Genomic DNA, 21,567 nt, shown 5'->3' on the forward strand with positions numbered 1-21,567 from the left:
CCTGATGGCAGACTCCAGGCAAACCAAATCATCAGCAGTGGAAGAGCCTTGGTGAAAACTGTCATGGGACAGAGCCAGAAGGCCCTAAGACTCAAGGAGCCAACACAGACACCACCTCACATGCATTTGAACAACTTACAGAGAACCTTGGTGAGACAAATTGAGCAATAGCTGTCCATCTCTAGAGGATGCTTTCCCACCATAGACAATGGAGCTCACCCTCACTCCAAATACAATTGAGGACATTAAAGATGATGATGCTGACAGTCCAGTGATAGGTGTTTGAGCATTTGGTTGTTGACATGGTCTGGCCCTGGTGCTGTACCGGGGCAAAGAGCTAAGGGCAATGAAGAACTCCCTCTCAATGGATGAAGCATTGCAGGGCTCCAGTAGCAACATCAGAAGACTCGTACGTACTCCAGGAAGACCTGCAGAGGATTAATGCATGGTGCGACAGCTGGCAGCTTTCCCTAAACATAGATAAATGTAATATAATGCGCATACATAGGGGCAGAAATCCATTCCAGTACGATTATGCCATAGGTGGTAAATCATTGGAAGCGGTAACGACCGTAAAATACTTAGGAGTTACTATCCGGAGCGATCTGAAGTGGAATGATCACATAAAACAAATAGTGGGAAAAGCAGGCGCCAGGTTGAGATTCATAGGAAGAATTCTAAGAAAATGTGACTCATCGACGAAAGAAGTAGCTTACAAAACGCTTGTTCGTCCGATTCTTGAGTATTGCTCATCAGTATGGGACCCTTACCAGGTTGGATTAATAGAAGAGATAGACATGATCCAGCGAAAAGCAGCGCGATTCGTCATGGGGACATTTAGTCAGCGCGAGAGCGTTACGGAGATGCTGAACAAGCTCCAGTGGCGGACACTTCAAGAAAGGCGTTACGCAATACGGAGAGGTTTATTATCGAAATTACGAGAGAGCACATTCCGGGAAGAGATGGGCAACATATTACTACCGCCCACATATATCTCGCGTAATGATCACAACGAAAAGATCCGAGAAATTAGAGCAAATACGGAGACTTACAAGCAGTCGTTCTTCCCACGCACAATTCGTGAATGGAACAGGGAAGGGGGGATCAGATAGTGGTACAATAAGTACCCTCCGCCACACACCGTAAGGTGGCTCGCGGAGTATAGATGTAGATGTAGTTAAAGATAAGTACAATTGCTCAATCCACTGTTTGACACAAAAGGCAGGCTGTTAAGAGGCATGAGAATAATACAGAGCAAAATGTTTGGGTACAGTGTCTGGGTCAGTGAAAACCACACTGTTCAAGGAAACACCAAGTACACCTGCAGAGGACTGGTATCCATAGAGGCATCCGATCTTGCCCAAACCTGTGAAGCAGGTACAGGTGATCCAATGGTTGAAACATACCATTCCCAGCATTCTTGCTTCTGTCATTTTATTAAGTGTTGGACCTAGGCATGGAGCCATTTATAGGCAATAGGTGTTCGATTGATGGATGCCGCTTATGGCATCGGAGAGCCTGTCTACGATCTCTTATGACCTCAGTGATGTCCAAGGTCCACCAAGGTACTGCCTACTGAAGGGGGGATCCCGAAGAATAGAGGATCACTAAATTGACTTCTGATAGAATGGCTGTTGCTGCTGCTGCTTCTGTACAGTCTCATCAGCAGAGAGCACAGGATGACAGTGGAGGTGACAGTACCGTAGTAGGCACTGTGGAGAGCTCATCTAGGTAGGCACCCAGGAGTGTGAGCCTGAGGGAAGAACAGTAAGCTTGGGAAGTGGCTGCTACCACACAGGTCATTGTGGACCTTCCAATGAATGGAGTGGAGAAGACCAGGGCTGCAAATAGAGATTAAATGCCGATTAAATTACATGTGCCACACTGAAGGGTGTGGATGCACCATTATTCAAAAGACCAAGGTTGAGATCTGCCAGTAAGTTTTCCATGTCATTACCACAAACCAGTGATCGTGATCCCACCCCACAAAGGGTTATGGGCATCAAAGTTGCCAGGATTATGAAAGGTGGAATTGAGAAATCAATACAGACAATACATCCAGAGGCACTCCACCGTCAGGAAGGAAATAAACATTACAGATTGTAAAATCCTGAAATGCCCTTACCCGAACAACCACAGCCTCCAAAGTTGTATAAGAGGCACACATTCGCTATAGACAGAGTCCAGAACACACCTGCAAACTAAACCTGACATCCTATCATAATCACCATGATTCTTAAAATATCCCCAGTAGCTACAAAGAGCAGGGATTCATGTTGCTGGAAACCAAGTTTCCTGAAGGGCAATGCAGACAGCAGAGGAACTTAAGAGATGACGTAGCTCAACCAGGTGTTGGATGGAGAACTGTGCTGTCAGTATACCGTATGTGCGTTAACGGACTAAGGAGGCAGCTTCTATCCCAGAGTCTACTGCTGCCACTGGTTGAGAGGGAATGGAATCAAGACACACAGGTAATAAGACATGTTTTGTAGTGTGATCTGGAGCTTCAGAAGCCACAAGGATTGCTGCTGTGGCCACAGTAAGCAGAACATGTGGGCTCTGGTGATGGGGGGCCACCAGAATTTTCTTCATCTTTGAAGACTTCTTTTCATCTTTCTTTTCCTTAAGGGGTTTGCATGACTGGAAGGGCTTCCCTGAATTAGTTTCAGAGACTGAAAAACATTGTGAAGCCCTACGACAAGCAGCCTTTGGCTCCTTCAGCCACTGGTTGGTAGCCAGTGGCATACCAGCAAAAACCTTGGAGGGAAGTGCCCCGAGGGACCCTTTCCTGACATGAGGTGGTGTCTGAGGGTGACGCATCTCTGGCTTGGGGAACAGGCTTGGCATCCCCAGTGGATGGGGAGCCATCACTCCCAAAGTTGGTGTGGGGGAAGTCCCAAACTTTCAGGTGGGCAGACATGGTCGAGCGACCCTGAAGGCTTGCCGTAGGATGCATAATGGAGGAGAATAACATTGGCAGAGGAACAAAGCCGTCATAGCTGCAGTGTGCGACACCGTCATGCATGCAGGATGTAGAGGCTCATACTTTTTCTTCATCTCTTGGTATGTCAGTCTGCCCAGTTCCTGTTTTTTTCCCTCTCTCTTGTGAGAGGGAGAATGGTTCTCTTCACAGTTGACGCAGATGGGCAGAGGGGCACAAAGAACATTTGCATGCAGTTGTCGTCCACGATCCCTATAGAGTGAGCTAGCATCACTATGCGATGTCATGTGGCCGAATTTCATACATTTGAAGCACTGCATGGGGCGGGGGGCGGGGGCGGCAAGGTGGTTGGACGTACAATTTCACATCATAAGGCACAGGCATACCATCACCTTTACCTTTTCAGACAGCCAATGACCCTTAAAGGCCACAATGAAGGCTCTGGTAGCAACCCCACGGTCCTTTGGTTCCTTACGGACGCAACAGTCAAAGAGTACACACTGTCACTTCAAGTTGGTGCACAGCTCATCGGTCTGCAAGAGGATGTCACGATGGAAAATGCCTTGAACCATGTTTAGACCTTTATGGGAAGTGATAAATCACCAGAATGTTATCCAGCTTGTCACAAGTAAGCAACGCCTGTGACAGGACAGGGGATGCAGTTTTAGTCAAAATTGACCCACTCTTCATTTTGGAGATGGCTTGCCCTCTATAGTCTCTACAAAGAATAAGAATCCACATCTGTCCTTGTATAAACTAGGTATTGGAAGCAGTATGTATATCTGCTTGTCTCTCAGCCCTATGTTCCTCCTGCGATGCAGCCAGAGAAGGAAACATTTTAGGGTCATAACTCTAAGTTGAACAAGTTCTTTCCTTCTGAAGAGACTGATAGCACCATGTGACCCCCAGCAAGAGAAAGGTTCATCTGCTTCACATGCAAGTCACCCACCATAGTGCCACCCAGCCTCAACAACAGCTACGGGGACAGTAATCCATTGCTCGGAGCTCTCATGCCCCAGTGACTATGGGCACATACTCCTTGCCCATGGGAAGGTTTCATCTCAGGCACCAATAGTGCAATCACTACTATTGTGCAGGTTCTTGATGAAACACCCCCCCCCCCCCCCCCCCCCCAAAAAAAAAGTGGGGTGGCTACCATATTGGGTGTAGTACCTTATTGGAAAGCAAGGGTGCTAAGATGGTAAGATGGAAAGGCATAAAGGTGGAACAGACATCACTTTGGGTGACCTTCCCTACACAATCCACACTTCTGACAAATTTGGAAAAGTGGTGACAGGTCAAACCTAACAATGGAGACCATGTACTTATTAATGAAAAGCTGTAGAGAGAGCTGGAAGTGAAATGGAAAACTAGGGTCTTAAATCGTGCACCAGGTCCAAGCAGGGTGTATGCCACAAACACCATTCAATGAAAAGGGAGAGGGTCAGTGGATGTACAGGCTTGCCGCACAGAAAGGGAATTAGTGCTGAAAAAGCTGGGGAGCCATGGTAGCCAAGCATGTACACACAAAAGAGTTGTGAGCCCCATGGGGGTTGTTGCAAGATGACATTGCCATTGGCGAGAACATCAAGCATCAAGAAACGTAAGTAGTCTGTAAAAATGTTCCCCAGATGAATGTTCCATGGTCTTCCACTGTCTTTGTAGGCCTACATCCATGGCATGGTGCATGTTTTGAGTAGCTGTTTCCAGTGATGACAGCATATCCCAACAGGAACAGGAAACATCCTTCATTCAATCAAACATTTCCACCAACACAGTCCTATTTTGATGATCACATCCCACTGCGATCACAACTGACAATGCTCTCGTGTCAGTATGGGAACACTTAGGGGTTGTCTGCAGCAGATTAATATGTTCAACAATGTGTGATTAACAGTGTGTCAAAACACATTAACTCTGTTATCAAATCTGCCACAGATCACTGGCTATCCAGCTTTACAGAGCAGGCAAGCTGGTGAAATGCACATTTAGTGATGAGGCATGAGCTTCCAGCACTTTGTCACCGACTCTTGGTTTCAGCTTCAACCAATTTCCATAGCTGCACACGAATAGCTGACTAGCTTCGCTGTTCCCTTGGTGCTTGTTCCCATGTGCTGAGCTATAACGATCTACCCTTTGTCAACATCACTTACATCAGTGGTTTTCCCTATGTGTGTCCCGTATTGTTGGGAGAATAATTCTTGATTCATCTCTGCTCTGTTTATACACTTTACTAATCACATCATATACCTGCAGCGCCACCAGACTACATTCAGTCTTGCTGTGGGCAGTAGTCGTACAGTTTTGGCTCACTAATGTGAAAAATAATATAAAAGATCACTTTAAAATCAATGGTTAAAATATTTCACTAAACACTGGAGAAAGAAAAATTATAACTGTTGGAAGAATAAATCACTATTTGGAAATATGGATATACAAGGTAGCCTAATCCATATGGCTAAGCCTGAACCTCCCTCCTTTTCAACTTTATTCTTTCTACATTTTGTCACAAAACCAATTTCCGTCCCTGTCTCAACAATTAAAATTCATATTGTTTTGTGGTTAAAAAGCATTACACCAAAGCAAGGCATCCAGATGCTTGACAAAAAAATTAAAAAATGTGGAAGAAGAAGATTCTTTTCACTTAATTTGCATTAGCTGAAAACCATGTAGATACAATTCTGGTTTTTTTTTAATTGTCTTCTTATCCTGGACGTCACTGCACGTGCGCATTTATCTTTCAGTTGCTGTGTAATGCATGATGTCCCCACAAGATAGCACAGTGTTACTGTATCTCATAACTGAAGTGAAATGTAGGATTGTGAAAATGTGAAATAATGGAACACAAGAAAAATTCAGTCATTTCTATGACTGGAAAAAATTAAAAATCTCCAAAACATTAAGCAAGTTTTTTTTATTTTCACACAAAAATGAAATTCAAGACACAAATGAGAGAAAGATGGTTTTCCCTTTCAACAAATAAAGCTCACTTCTTTTGCTTCTTTTTCTCAGCTTCTTCTTCCTTTTCTTTTTCAATTTCCACCACATATTCTTCTATTTTGTCAGCATCTAACATCTGAAATTAAAGATTGATACTGTGTTACTTTGAGACTAAATTTGTTTAATATAACAAAGCAGTCTAGATCCATTGAGATCCTCAAGTGAAGTATACAGACAAACAAAAGTACTGATCTTTGTGTCCACTGCATTTTTACCTCATCAAAGTAAAATCAAAACTTTTTGTTCATCAAGATATGAAAATGATTTTTCAAAGCTTAAGTTAAATAATTTTTTTTCAACGCTATTTCTACTATGCAGTGTAGGCTTCTTGATAAACAAAGCTCCTTACGCTTAGAACTCTGAGAAAAATGCTTTATTTCTACTGATAACGCCCAACTCATTACCCCACTGAAACAACAATATTGAAACTGCTATCTGTTTAAAACATTCTTGGTATACCTGCCACATTACATTTGGGTAAAATCTTGAGTTTTTGACAAAATTCTCCATTGTCTTTGCCAGGAGCACCTGACTGTCAGGGCAATTATTTACAGCACAGCTTCTTAATGATTGGAGTATGGCATCATTACATCATGCTGCCAGAGACTGTGACAATGTACGCATTGGTGGTGCCAGCACTGTTGTAGCAACATAAACTATTCAGGAAATTTCTGTCTTCCTTGTCTCGTGAGCTCACTTCCTTGTGATACTAAGGTTATAGCATACTAATATAACAGTCCTGGTCGAAGTTGTTCTTAAACACTAATTTCTACTCAGAAGCAAGGGACATGGTTTTAATTTCAACAAACAGTATTTTGAATTTGAGAGACAACACCCAGTTAAGCAACTGTTGATTTCTTCCCAAGTTCTTAATTATTTGAAGATAGTACTTTCATATATCAAAACTGATGAGAATGTATTGTGTTGACCAGGATAACAAAAAGTAATTTACATTAAAAAAGGAAAGATTACAGGATAGCACATTAATGGAATTTTAAGAAGTACACCTGAAGAACATGTGAATTATTCAGAATTATGCAGACTGTTCCTCGAAGCAGGACAGCTAACAGCATACATACTAATCGCACAAACACTACCACATTATTTGCTAACAGCCATTACACACGAGCAGTACAGAGAAATTTCATATCTATAATTGCAAACTATTTATCTGTTATCAAGCCATCGTACAACAGCCTCATGAATCAATAGTGAGAAAGTTATGCCCTAGTTGTGAGATGTGTGATATTTATCACAACATGTACCATGACTATGTTGTCCTATTATCAAGTGCTACAAGACAAGGACATAAATCAATACACTGCAACACTAAACATACTGACAACTATGTAAATATCTACATTGTCCAGCAGTGTAACATATATCGATATTTCTGTCCCATTAGGTACTGTCAAAAGTAAAACGCCAGCAGTAAAATTCATTGTCAAACATAAAACTCTTCCTTGAACATCTCATGTTGGTGCATAATACTCTCATAAGGCTCAGTTGTAAACTGAAGGCAGCTGCCTTAACCTACCAAAGATAGATTTTTCTCCAGACTACATATTTGTTAAGAAAAATGACTTGTCCTATATCATGTGTACTCTGTACAATATGTGATCCACAGGATAAATAAATAAATACAAATACAAATAGTACTATCTCGTAAACCATCTACCACAGCCCAAATTGATGCTACTGTCTACTGTAAAAACTTTGAATATTGTGTCAAGTCCTAGCAAATACTAAAAACCAATACTGTACTTATATTGCAATGTGTGCATCCATACAAAATGACCAACAGGACACACCGAAATCTAACACCACTCAGTAGAATAAAATGGTGGCTGCTTTCCGAGGAGGACATTGGTGAAGTGGACTAAGAAATGCTCTTTTGACACTTCTGTCTTCTTATTTAGCACACTGACACATTCATCTCTTAAAATGCGAAAAATCTTAACTCCGTCTAAATCTGACAGCAACCACCCTTTTTGTTCAAAGTACAATATACTCATGTTGTCTGTGATGCTACTCAATGAATGCTGCTCATTCTTCAGTTGCATGGTCATTGCTGATGATCCATTCTCTTTATAATTATTCTCTTTAAAGTTTGTTCACATTTTCCCCACATACTTCATTTTACAACCCTGATGCTTTATTTCATAAATTCCTACTTTCTCCATCAAATTCTCCCTTGTGCCAATCTTACCTTTCAGCCTCTGTTTCAGTTTCTTGTCCATCCTGAATATAATTTTAACCTCTTTGTTTTAAATAACCTCACTGATAATTCCACAACTGGCATGACATATTTATGTGGAATTTTCTTGCTTTGTTGGTTTCTGTGTCCTAAGGCTGCCTCAATCCTAAATATTAAACCAACATCAAAACCATTTTCTGCCACTATTTGCCTGCTTTTATTTTGGTAGGGCATAGAACTGACAAAACAAGAAAAATTCACAAAAGTACAGAGTCATGCCATATTGGGAGATTATCTGTCATGAATTGGCAAGGCTGTTTAACAACAAAGAGGTTAAAACTGCATTCCGGATAGACAATTCATTGGAGCTAAGGCTGAAGCACAAGATTGGCACAGCAGAGAACTGGGAGGGGGAGGGGGTGGGGGTGGGGGGGAGGGGGAATGGTAGTTTATGAAAGAAAGGTAAAGATTGTGTGTGCTTGGGGAAAAAAAATGGGAAGAAATTTTACAATAACGTTTAAAGAGAATAATGATAAGGAAAATGGCTCATCAACAGTGGTTAAGCAACTGAAGAATAAGCAGCATTTGTTGGGTAGCAGCACCGAGGAAGTTGAATTTTTTTGCATTTTAAGAGAAGGCTGTGTCCATGTATTAAATGAGAAGACAGATATGCCAAAAGGGCATTTCTCGGCCCACTTCAGCAATGTCCTCCTTGAAAAGCAACAACCAACTTATTCTACACTGAAGAGCCAAAGAAATTGGTACGCCTGCCTAATGTTGTGTAAGGGCCCCCACGAGCACACTGAAGTGCTACAACACGACATTCCATGGAGTCAACTAATGTCTGAAGTAGTGCTGGGGGGAACTGACACCACGAATCCTGCAGGGCTGCTCATAAATCCATAAGAGTACGAGGGGGTGGAGATCTCTTCTGAATAGCATGTTGCAAGGCACCCCAGATATACTCAAAATGTTAATGTCTGGGGAGTTAGGTGGCCAGTGGAAGTGTAAACTCAGAAGAGTGTTCCTGGAGCCAAGCTGTAGCAATTCTGGATGTGTGGGGTGTCACATTGTCCTGCTGAAATTGCCCAAGTCCATCGGAATGTACAATGGACATGAATAGCTGCAGGTGATCAGGCAGGATGCTTATGTATGTGTCACCTGTTACGAGTCATATCTACACATATCGAGGCCACATATCACTCCAACAGCATGCACCCCACTCCATGATAGAGCTTCCATCAGCTTTAACAGTTCCCTGCTGACATGCAGCATCCATGGATTCATGAGGTTGTCTCCACACCCATACATATCCATCTGTCAGTACAATTTGGAATGAGACTCATTAGACCAGGCAACATGTTTCCAGTCATCAACAGTCCAATGTTTTTGTTGACGGGCCCAGGCGAGGCATAAATCTTTGTGTTGTGCAGTCATCAACTGTACCCAAGTGGACCTTCAGCTCCAAAAGCCCATATCGATGATGTTTTGTTGAATGTTTCACATGCTGACACTTGTTGATGGCCCAGAATTGAAAGCTGCAGCAATTTGCAAAAGAATTGCAATTCTATCATGTTGAACAATTCTCTTCAGTCATCGTTGGTCCCTTTCTTGCAGGATCTTTTTCTGGCTGTAGCAATGTCAGAGGTTTTACATTTTGCCAGATTCCTGACATTCACAGTACACTCACTCATGAAATGATCGCACAGGAAAATACCAACTTGATTGCTACCTCACAGATGATGTGTCCCATCGCACACATACTAACTATAAAACCATGTTCAAACTCACTTAAATCTTGACAATCTGCCACTGTAGCAGCAATAACCAGTCTAACAACTGTGCCAGACACTTTCTGTCTTATATAGGCATTGCTGACCAAAGCGCCATATTCTGCCTGTTTACATATCTCTGTATTTGAATAAGCATGCCTATACCAGTTTCTTTGGCACTTCAGAGCAGTTAGAAGTGTTAAATTTTAATGTGTCCTGTTGGTCATTCTATGTGGATGCACACATTGTAGCACAAGTGCAGCATTGGTTTTTATTATTTGCTAGGACCCAACACACAGTTAAAAAAAGATTTTATGGTAGCCAGTGGAATCAATGTGGGCTACGATACATTCTTTATGAGCTAGTACTATCTTTAATAGGTTGAGACGGCTGCCTGTACTTCACAACTGAGCCGATATTTGGACGAATATCAAATGTTCACGGAAGAGTTTTATGTTTGACAATATACACTTGCTGCTGACTTTTTAATGTCAACAGCACCTAATGGGAGAGTAAGTTATGTTTCATTGCTGGATAGCATAGACATTTATGTGGTTGTCAGTAGGCATAGTATTGCAATGTACTGATTTGTTTCTTTGTTTTATAGCACTTGATAAAGAGCTACCATAATCACAAAACATGTTGTGGTAAATGTATCAGACAACTGAAAAATGGTGCACAAAATACCAAGAACTAATGGTAACTATTTACCTACATGATTATTTACTAATTACATACTGACATACAAAATGTTGTAAGTGTAATATACACACTATCAACAAATCTATACATGTAAATTACAGAATAAACTTAACACAACCACATACATGTGCACTTTACAAGGCTGTTTACTAATAACCTGTAGCATAAAAGATTAATGACTGGAAAGGTACACACCTGCATAGGCTTTCCTTGATGCATCACAGCGATCTCCAGATTTTTTCTTCCTGACTGCACAACTTCCAACAGTGCCCTAATTGCTAACTTGACAGTGCCTCTTTCTGTGGACACAACCTCTGGAGTATAATATTTCTCCAAAAATTCTCTAACTGTCTTAGCACTACGACCTGTGGCGTTGGCCTGAAAACAAAGAACATCACATATCAGAATTTATCAAATACTGTACAGTGAGCCCATCCTCCCCCACAAATGCATGACCACACGTGTAAAAGATCCCTATGTTCTAATATGGCTATTATATTGAAATACCGGCAGTTTTTAGAATACTGAACCTTTATGTCATTTAGTGTTTAATGCCTTCTTGACAGCTTGGTCACAGAGATAGAGTTAGAAACTGCTAAAGATATATAAATAATTACTTTTCCACTGTGATACTTACACACTAAATCTCTTATCTGCAACCACATGTTATTCACAAAAAATTCAATATTTCAGTCTTAGCAGCAATGTATCTTATCACTGATTTCCTCCATTAATTTTGTACAAGTTGACCCGTTTCAATTGGTATATACAAGATAAATGTGTTGTTCATTTTGAGTAAGCTCTTAGTCTTGTGTAATGTTGTTTGAAAACAATACATCGGCTTCAGATTAGAGATTAGATTAGATTAATACTTGTTCCATAGATCATGAATAAATACAACACTTCATAATGATGTGGAACGTGTCAGGTTAATAAAATATGTCTGTACAAGATATTACATTACACAAAATATTGCATGACACTAATGTTTAAGTTGGGATTTTTTCCCTCCCTTAATTTATATCTAAAAATTCAGCCAATGAGTAGAAGGAGTTGTCATCTAGAAATTCTTTCAATTTATTTTTAAATGTTGGTTGGCTTCTTTCAAGCTTTTGATGCTGTTTGGTAGGTGACCAAAGACTTTTGTGGCAGCATAATTTACCCCTTTCTGTGCCAAAGTCAAGATTTAACCCTGCATAGTGAAGATCATCCTTTCTCCTGGTGTTATAGCTATGCACACTGCTATTACTTTTGAACAGGTTTGGATTATTAACAACAAATTTCATAAGCGAATATATATACTGTGAGGTTACTGTGAGGATCCCTAGATCCTTAAATAGATGTCTGCAGGATGACCGTGGGTTGGCTCCAGCAATTATTCTGATTAAACGTTTTTGAGCAATAAATACTTTTCTACTCAATGATGAATTACCACAGAATATGATGCCATACGAAAGCAGTGAATGAAAGTAGGCATAGTAAGCTAATTTACTGAGATTCTTATCACCAAAATTTGCAATAACCCTAATAGCATACATAGCTGAACTCAGACGTTTCAGCAGACCATCAATATGTTGCTTCCAGTTTAACCTCTCATCAATGGACACACCTAAAAATTTTGAAAATTCTACCTTAGCTACAGCTTCTGTTCAAAGTCTATATTTATTACTGGAGTTGTGCCATTTACTGTACGGAACTGTATATACTGTGTTTTATCAAAATTTAGAGAGAGTCCGTTTGCTGAGAACCACTTAATAATTTTGTGAAAAACATCATTTACAATTACATCACTTAGTTCTTGGTTTCTGGATGTTATTACTATACTTGTATCATCAGCAAAAACAACTAACTTTGCATCTTCATCAATGTGGAATGGTAAGTCATTAATGTATATCAAGAACAGTAAAGGACCTAAGACCGAACCCTGTGGGACCCCGTACTTGATAGCCCCCCAGTTTGAGGAATCAGCTGTTTTCAGATTAGATTAGATTACATTAGATTACTTTTTCGTTCCACAGATCTGTGCTGAGGAGATCCTTGTGGATGTGGAACATGTAATTTTTTATATATATATATATATATATAGCTGAAATAACAATACTAGTAGTATGAATATATACAATACATAATTTGTTTCTATTAAAAAATTCGTCAATGGAGTAGAAGGAGTTGGCCACTAGTAAGTCTTTCAGGCTCCTTTGAAACTGATCTTTATTCGTAACTAAATTTTTTATGTTTACTGGCAAATTATTGAAGATGTGTGTTCCTGAGTAATGGACCCCTTTTTGAACTAAAGTAAGTGCTTTTAAGTCCTTGTGCAGATCATTTTTGTTCCTGGTATTGTATGTATGAACTAAGCTGTTTGTTGGAAAAAGAGATATATTATTTAGGACAAATTTCATTAATGAGTAAATATACTGAGAGGCAGTAGTTAGTATACCCAGTTCTATGAAGAGGTTTCTACAGGACGTCCGCGAATTTACTCCACAAATAATACGTATTACACGCTTTTGGACTCTGAAAACTTTTGTTTGACTTGAAGAGTTACCCCAAAATATTATACGATATGACATTATGGAATGAAAATAGGCAAAGTATGCAAGCTTTTTCATTTTTATGTCGCCTATGTCTGCTAACACTCGAATTGCAAATATAGATTTGTTACGGCGTTTCTGCAGTTCTGTGGTGTGCTCTTCCCAACTGAATTTATTATCAAGTTGTAATCCCAGGAATTTAAGACTGTCAACCTCTTCTATCTGCTCTTCTTCGTATTTTATGCATATGCTGGGTGGAAACCTCTAACAGCTTCTGAATTGCATATAGTAAGTCTTTTCGAAGTTTAATGTCAGTGAGTTGGCTTTAAACCATTTATTAATATCCATGAAAATATCATTAGCAGATCTTTCTAGAACTACACTTGACATACTATTTATTGCAATACTTGTGTCATCTGCAAACAAAACGAACTCTGCTTCTGGCAGTGTAACTGATGAGAGATCATAAATGTACACCAGAAAAAGCAATGGCCCTAAGATGGATCCTTGTGGGACACCACATGTAAATTCTTCCCATTCTGATGATGACTTAATTCACTAGTCCCTTGCACTGACACCCTTTGTTTCCTGTTAGTGGGGTATGACTTGAACCATTTTGCAGCACTGCCCGTGACACCATAGAATTCTAATTTACTTAAAAGGATGTTGTGGTTCACACAATCAAATGCCTTTGACAAATCACAGAAAATACCTGCTGCTTGTAATTTGTTATTTAATTAAGTACATTTTCACTGTAGGTGTAAATAGCCTTCTCGATATCAGAACCCTTCAGAAATCCAAACTGTGTTCTTGATAATATGTTATTTGTGGTCAGATGGTTGAGCAGCTGCCTGTACATTACTTTTTCTAAAATTTTTGAGAACGCTGGCAAAAGTGAAATCGGTCTGTAGTTTGATGATATCTCTTTATCCCCTTTCTTGAATAGAGGCTTAATATCTGCATATTTCAGCCAGTCAGGAAATGTCCCAGTTATAATTGACTGGTTACACAAGTAACTTAGAATTGTACTAAACTCACAAGAACATGCCTTAATTAACTTTGTTGATATTTCATTGTACCCACTAGAATGCTTTGTTTTTAAAGATTTTATTATGGAAGTTATTTCTTTTGGTGAAGTGAGTGATATATTCATGTACTTGAAGCTATTTCTGAAGGCTAGTTTCAGATATTCAAGGGCATTATTTACTGATCATGAAAGTCCCATTCTATCAGTAACGGATATAAAGTAATTGTTAAATAGATTTCCCACACTATGCCCATCAGTTACTAATGTGTCATCTACCCTTAGTGCTATTTGCTCCTGTTCCTTTCTGGTTCTACCAGTCTGCTCTTTCACTATATCCCATATTGTTTTTATTTTGTTCCCTGACATTGCTATCTTCTTCTCGTAGTGCATTTGTTTAGACGTCTGAATTACTTTTTTAATGTTTTACAGTATTCCTTGTGTTTAGCTAAATCATCAGCATTGGAGCTATTCTTGGTCGACAGATACATTTTCCTTTTTGTCTTACAGGAAATCTTTATTCCTTGTGTAATCCATAGTTTTATTATAGACTTCTGTTTAATTTGAGTAACTTTTAGAGGAAAACAGTTTTCAAACATGGTACTGACATTGTTCATGAATGTGTTATATTTTTCATTCATGTCATGAGCACTATAAACATCTTTCCAGTTCATATCTTTGAGCAGTTTTCTAAAACACTCAATTTTTGGTTGATTGACTACTCTCTTGTACTCAGATTTAGCAGTCTTGATAATCTGCTTAGAATTTACATCTAAAACAAGGAGCTGCATGTCATGATCTGATAGTCCATTTATAACAGGTTTTATGATATGATTTTGTTCCTTTGATTTGTCTATAAAAATGTTATCAATGGCTGTCCTTGAGGATTTAGTGATCCTAGTTGGAAAGTTTAAAGTGTGAGTTAGATTGAAAGACAACATTACTAACTGCAGTGAATGTTTACTTGAAGATTGCATTAAAAAATCTGTATTAAAGTCACCAGCAATCAAAATTTCTTTGTTTCTTCCTGTTAAATAACCCAAAAGAGCTTCTAGATGATCTAAGAATAGATCATAATTTCCTGCAGGTGCTCGGTAAATAGTTATTATTATATAGGATCTGTCATGGAACTCTACTTCTGTTGCACATGCTTCTAGATGCTGCTCTAAACAGAATTTATTAAAGTCAACGTTCTTGAATTTACGGCAGTTTTTGATAAATGTGGCAACTCCTCCTCCATCCATATCTACTCTGCAGAAGTAGGAAGCTAGCTTAAATCCTGAAATGTCTAACATATCTATATCAATGGTCACTTGATGTTCAGAGAGGCAGATTATGTCAATTTGGTTAGATGAATTCATTTCATCGATACAAATGAGTAGTTCATCAATTTTATTTCTAACTCCCGGAATGTTCTAGTGTAATAAAGATAACTGATACTGCATACTAATGGGATTGTAACTGCTTTGGTGAAGATGAACTGGCAGTTTCTGATTACTTTCTGTTAAACACTGTTTAAATGGAGGCTGTATGATAAAATCTGACTCCTGTTCATCTGTTTTCTCAAACTGAGTGTGTCTGCCAATTTAACATTACATGAACCACTTATTTCAACTTTCTGCATTCTTCCAGTTAAGTATGAATTAAATCATTTGTGCACTGCCTCCCTCAAACCGTAATGATTTAGCTTATCTAAAAATATTCCATGATTTACACAATCAAAGGCCTTTGAGAGATCACAAAAAATACCAATGGGTGATGTCTGGTTATTCAGAGCATTTAATATTTGATATTTTTTACCCCACTTCAAGCTCATCAAAGACAGTGCATGGAAAGTAGCACGTGGGTTATTCTAATTCTAAGGTCTTGTTCTTAACCCATGATGTATGCAGTGGGAAACAGTTTGTTCCTTCCTTGTCTTGACACGTCCACAGAACATGTAAGAATAAGTGTTCCTGTATTGTCAGAAGAAATGGGTAGTGCTCAAGCAAGACTGAAATCTCTTACAAGACCATACCTCATGTTCTGTATGAGGAGTGGAACTCACTGAACATCAGCACCACACCCTCTCAATACAAAGCATGCCACCTGAACATGTTGCAACAATGATGAGATCAACAAATCATACAATATTATGCTCAAATTTAATGACGTAGAACCTGCCAGAGAAAAATGCCACAGTCTAAAACAGATTGGCACCTCTGAGCAATATGTAATTATGAGTCTGCAAGGACAACTGAATTGATTAATCATTTTAATGCTTGCGTTTCTGTGTAGCTGAGTAAGATAACTTCGCATTTTAAATGTGTTTACCTAGTTTACATCGTAATTTAAGTTTGATTTATTTAGACATTACTGAGGAAAATTTGCGAAATAGATAACATAGTTCTGCACATTACCTTCCATTCATAGTAAATGCCCGATGGTTCTGTTTGGTACAAATGCGGCGATCCATCATAGTCAAAACCAGCAAGAAGACATGATATTCCAAATGGTCGTCGTCCATTGCTCTGCGTGTATTTTTGCTTCAAACCTACAAATATAGTTTTGTGTGATCATTACCATAAGTATATCTTCATTCCTTTGCTTACCGTATTACTATGCAGCTGAAGGATGTATTTTGTTGACTTTTCATCTTGTCCTTTAATTTACTGATAACCGTCTATTTCCTTGTAAGCTTCTAAAAAAGATTCATTATTTGCAAATTAAGTTAATAAATCTTATTAATCCCAATAATATTCTCATGTTGCCAATTAACACTGCATAAGTGTAGATTAGCAACACCGAATGATGAACTTCCAATGAATGCAAGCACACTATATAAGCCTTAAGAACCTTTTGCTTTTTAAAAAGAGCTCTTACACCAACCTTTTTTTTCCAAATGAGAATGCACACATTAGTTAGGAAAAAACCAGTATCATGAAAGCAGGCACCATCTCTGTGCTGTTTTATGTTTCTTTACCCCACACATCCAACAGATTTAGGTAGGTGGTTGACTTCCCCATTTTGATTATTACAATATCATTAAGCTGGATGTAGGTAGAAATCTAACTCCTTCCAGTGCCTCACTCTGACAGAACATGTGTTTATGACAATGATACATAGCCTAATAACAGAGAGGACACATTCAGAGTAGTATCCAAAAATGTTTGTTCACAGTGTATACATAATGAGCAACAGTTTGGAATTTGGATTTCATACCTCATACAGATATATTATAAAATCATGATTACCACTTTCGGAAGAAGAAGGGTGGAGAGGCATGCCCAGATGATGTGAGCTGTCGACATAAGAGACAAGCTCAATCACACTTTACACTGAGCAGCATGTTCAACGTCTGGGTATTAGCTCTTAACCACAGATTGGCAATTGCCATTAACCCACTGGATAGTTTACTTTGTAGTCATACTGAGGTAGAATATTGCTTAGTGGTTACAATAAGTTGTTGCTGTCTAGTGTGGCTGCTTTCCCAGCTTGGTGCTTCTGATGGCACAGCAAATGTCACCGACGGAACTGAAATAGGAAGTGTTGGTTGGATGTATTAAGTGAGGCCTTGCAACAATCTGCCTCTTACATTCCTTACATAGCGATTTAGTTGTGTGAATTGCCCATGTGGCCTGTCCACAGTCTTCATTTAACACAATCTTCTTGTAAAGCCTTACTGGTGATTTGACCGCACGATCCATTGTGCAACTGCCGGTCCCCGCCACGACAATTCAATCACGTCTGCCACTTAATCACATTTGGCGACCTGACAGCTAGGTTTCAGAGGGAGAGGGTAAACAGTTGCCACCTCATCGGGCGGTGTTGTGTATGTCACACTTTGTCACTGGCAACTGAAGTGTATTTCCTGAGTCATTTTAAATAATTTTGTGCACTTTCCAGCTGACTTCGAAAGTGGAAATTTCCATCACTGAAACAGAATGTCGTCCTGTAATTTGTGATTCAGGAAACAAGGTTTACAGATTTTGCTGACATCTGCATTTTCTTTTCAGCAACAAAACAAAAAGCAATGCCCCCTCATCAGATTACATTTAGTAACTGGCTTACCCCATCATGCAGATAGCTCATGCCATAGAGCTTCAGGTGCACAGTTCAGATGTGTGCCCAGTGATACAACCACATGCACTGCAGCAGCTGGATCACCACAGCAAAGTCACCAGTGTGAAAGCAGCCTTAGACTGAGATAAGACTCTTGGAGGTAGGGGGGGGGGGGGGCGGCAGAGGGAGAGGGGGTGAGGGGGTGAGGGTGGGGGTGGGGGTGGGGGTGGGGGTGGGGGTGGGGGTGAGGGTGAGAGGGTGAGAGGGTGAGAGGGTGAGAGAGGGGGGGGAGGGGGGGAAAGAGAGAGAGGGGGAGGGGAACAAGGGGGGGCAGGTGGGGGCAGGGGGGGGGGGGGGGGCAGGAACACAAGTGGCGTAGTGGTGGACAATATTCTATCAGCTGTTCCTTATCTCTGAGGACAATGATTTGTAGTCAACGTCCGTCCTCACATAGACTGTGGTTGCAGCCCTGGGTGGTATCATGTAACAAAGGAGGCACAGGTCAGCATATGCGTAAGGAGTGTTTAGTGCACACAGGATGAGGCACAGGGGAATTGTTTTTGGACAAAGCTGGATGGCATGGTGTCAGTTATCAAAGATTTTGGATGAGAATTCCATTACACTGACAGGTACCCTTGTCATTGCAAATGTGGTGTTTAATGGGCAATAAGCTGTGTAGGAAGCAATGTTTGACTTGAAATGGTTGGCTTCTGTCAAGCTGCCCCATCTTTCTGGATTTTGATTCTGACCTCCACTTCACTAGTTGTTTCACAAGAATTTTTGTATCAACACCAGCAATAAGCACATGTCCCCATTTAATCTCTACTAATGTCTATGCAGTTCCAGAAATTGTGCTTCAAATAAGTGATAAGAAGAGAAAAGGCACTTACCTGCAATGTAGCGAGTGATATATTCTAATGTAACAGGATCTTCCACTGTCAACTTATGAGACTGGCACTCAATCTGGGCTCGGTTTATCAGTATTCTAGCATCAGCAGTCAAACCTGTAAAAATATTATTATTATTATTATTATTATTATTATTAATAAATGTGTTTATAATAATTACTTTCTGATATACTGGCATGAAAGAAGTTAGTTTTACCATTACACATAATTTAACACATTTAGATAAATGCTGTTGAAAAAACCAAACTGCACTTAGCTGAGTTGGTGCAAGTGAAATGACAATATTAACTTTATACTTAGTTCCTCTTTGGTATCAATGTCAATGAAATGAACTGACAAAAGATTCTGGAGATCAATGGGATCCTTTAGGGAAATCTTCCCTACAGCTAGTGATTCCGGCACTGCAAAACTCCGTATTACGACACACAAATGGCAGGGGGAGAAAAAAATCCTCCTGTAACAATGATCTAACAGAGAATTTCCAAATTATGGAACACTATTACTAATGCAAGGTTAAGAGATGATAAATTGTATTGAAGCTACTGGGTGATAAAATATGAACTATCCAGGGCAAAATTAGAACAAGAATGGAAAAGGGAGGTGGGAGGGATGGGGGACAGGACTGAGGGAGATAAAATATTAAGACGAATTACAGGGAGGCAGGGAAGGGGGGGGGGTGTCTCCTATTAACATGGGAATGAGAGATCTACTCCATCTTTCCTGCCTTCTCCAACTAATTCTTTGATCCTTCATCCTTCTTGAAGAAGGACGATAAAACAGGTTCGCGAATCTAAGAGTAGTTCCTACTGTATTGTATTCTGCCTCCTGAAGGTAAGAAGTAACCAACTATTCTGTCACTATGTTACTGAACGGTTTTCTCAACTGAAGTTTCCTTTTGATAAAATTTAACACATCATCTGTTCACCAATGATTTCTGCTAGACCTTGTCCGTTTGCCTAGCATACAGTTCTGTAGCATTGTGTCAATAACTTTATGATGGATGAGGAAGTGTTAGGACTATGTTATACATGAACTAAATTAACAAGGAACTGAATGCGTAGTGAAAGAGTCCCAACCAAATCCAGACAGCAAATGAAAATCATACTTTCAAGGAAATTCAAAATGCTGCTAGGTTCTCAAGCTGCAGTGACTACATTTCCAGGAACATTTCACTGTGGCTGTTGGCTTTCCAGCACAATAGGTGGGAGACAATAGATGAGGGTGGGAAACGACAGACTAGGACACTGGGTATTTCCCATCTCAGTACACGAAAAGTGGTAGTCCATAATTCAAGGCCAGACAAAAAAAGGTGCTTAATTTTTTCAAGGCCTGGAAGGAAGTACTAGTTTATGCATCTTTCCCATTAGTTATGAGTTGGTTGGTATCACAGGAAAGAATGTCACTGTAAATTTGCTTCAGGAATAACAAGTTATGAAACTGCCTATCTGTTGCAAGATACCAGCACTTTTTGATAACTGCTACTTTCCTGTGGAGATGTGTCTATAATTAAAATGGCTGTAGGGTAACAACTTAAGTCAACCGCAAATACAGCTGCCTGCTGGACAAGGATGCATGTACATGTGTGCTAGTCCAAGCACACTTGAGAGTGTGTAGGATAAATTTGCACCAGCATTAGAACTGTACAAGAAGCTTGATACTTGACTGAATTTTCATTTTGCGTGCTTGTGCAAGCATTCAAGCGCGTACACCAAGAACAGGGAGGCTTGTGGATGCTTTCACCATGATTTTTTTTTTACATTACATTCTGTGCAAAGGTTGTACTGTAATGAAGAACAAATCAAAGAATACAATACCACATGAATAAAAAAAGAAAAAGACAGCAATTTATACAGTGAGACATGTTCCGTAGTGTGTCTACTGCAAATAGTTGCTATGGGAATAATATTTTTGTTTCTTTAATCTTTCTTTACTCCACATACTACATTCCCCCCCCCCTTTTTTTTTTTGCAACACAAGCAAACCGGCTGCCAAAGCCAGCGCATCATCAATTTGAGGTAAACAAACTGACTGATTGGCTGACTGAGGGGGGGTTACAGGACTAAACACTACAATGGACAAAACAGGACAAGAAAACCACAGAGACACGCAAGAAACTGGGAGAGGAGATTAAAAACAAGTAAGCAGATTACCATGGCTGGCTGACCATGAGAATAAAAAAGGAGAAGCCAGCCACTCTGCAACATATCAAAACCTCCAACCAATAAGTCCAAGGATGGAGGACACAGAGGGAGAAAGGACATGCGTTAAAACTCAGATCAAATGATAAAACTCAACCTCACAAATAAAACGTAAAACTTAAACTGCTTTTGAGGCATTGTCACCCAACACTAAAGGTAGGGTGCTGCGAAAGTAAAAATCCTGCCACAGAGCGGCTAAAAGTGGGCAGTCCAGCAAGAGGTGGACGACTGTCATTTGGGAGCCACAGCG

The 21,567-nt window shown here is 39.8% G+C and overlaps 1 protein-coding gene across 1 annotated transcript in view; it reads right to left on the reverse strand.

Annotated features, from left to right (window-relative positions):
• Positions 1 to 5,836: 5,836 nt before the first annotated feature.
• LOC124776977 (proteasome subunit alpha type-7-1) overlaps positions 5,837 to 21,567 on the reverse strand; it is a 42,617-nt gene continuing 26,886 nt past the window's right edge. The window contains exons 3-6 of the mRNA XM_047252217.1: positions 19,102 to 19,215; positions 16,570 to 16,703; positions 10,808 to 10,990; positions 5,837 to 6,017 (exon numbers count right to left, since the gene is read on the reverse strand). Coding sequence (XP_047108173.1) covers positions 5,928 to 6,017; positions 10,808 to 10,990; positions 16,570 to 16,703; positions 19,102 to 19,215 — 521 coding nt within the window. The 3' untranslated portion in view covers positions 5,837 to 5,927. The remainder of the gene's footprint in view (positions 6,018 to 10,807; positions 10,991 to 16,569; positions 16,704 to 19,101; positions 19,216 to 21,567) is intronic.

The sequence above is a fragment of the Schistocerca piceifrons genome, chromosome 2 (assembly GCF_021461385.2).
Source record: "Schistocerca piceifrons isolate TAMUIC-IGC-003096 chromosome 2, iqSchPice1.1, whole genome shotgun sequence".
In the NCBI taxonomy this organism is placed as follows: Eukaryota; Metazoa; Arthropoda; class Insecta; order Orthoptera; family Acrididae; genus Schistocerca; species Schistocerca piceifrons.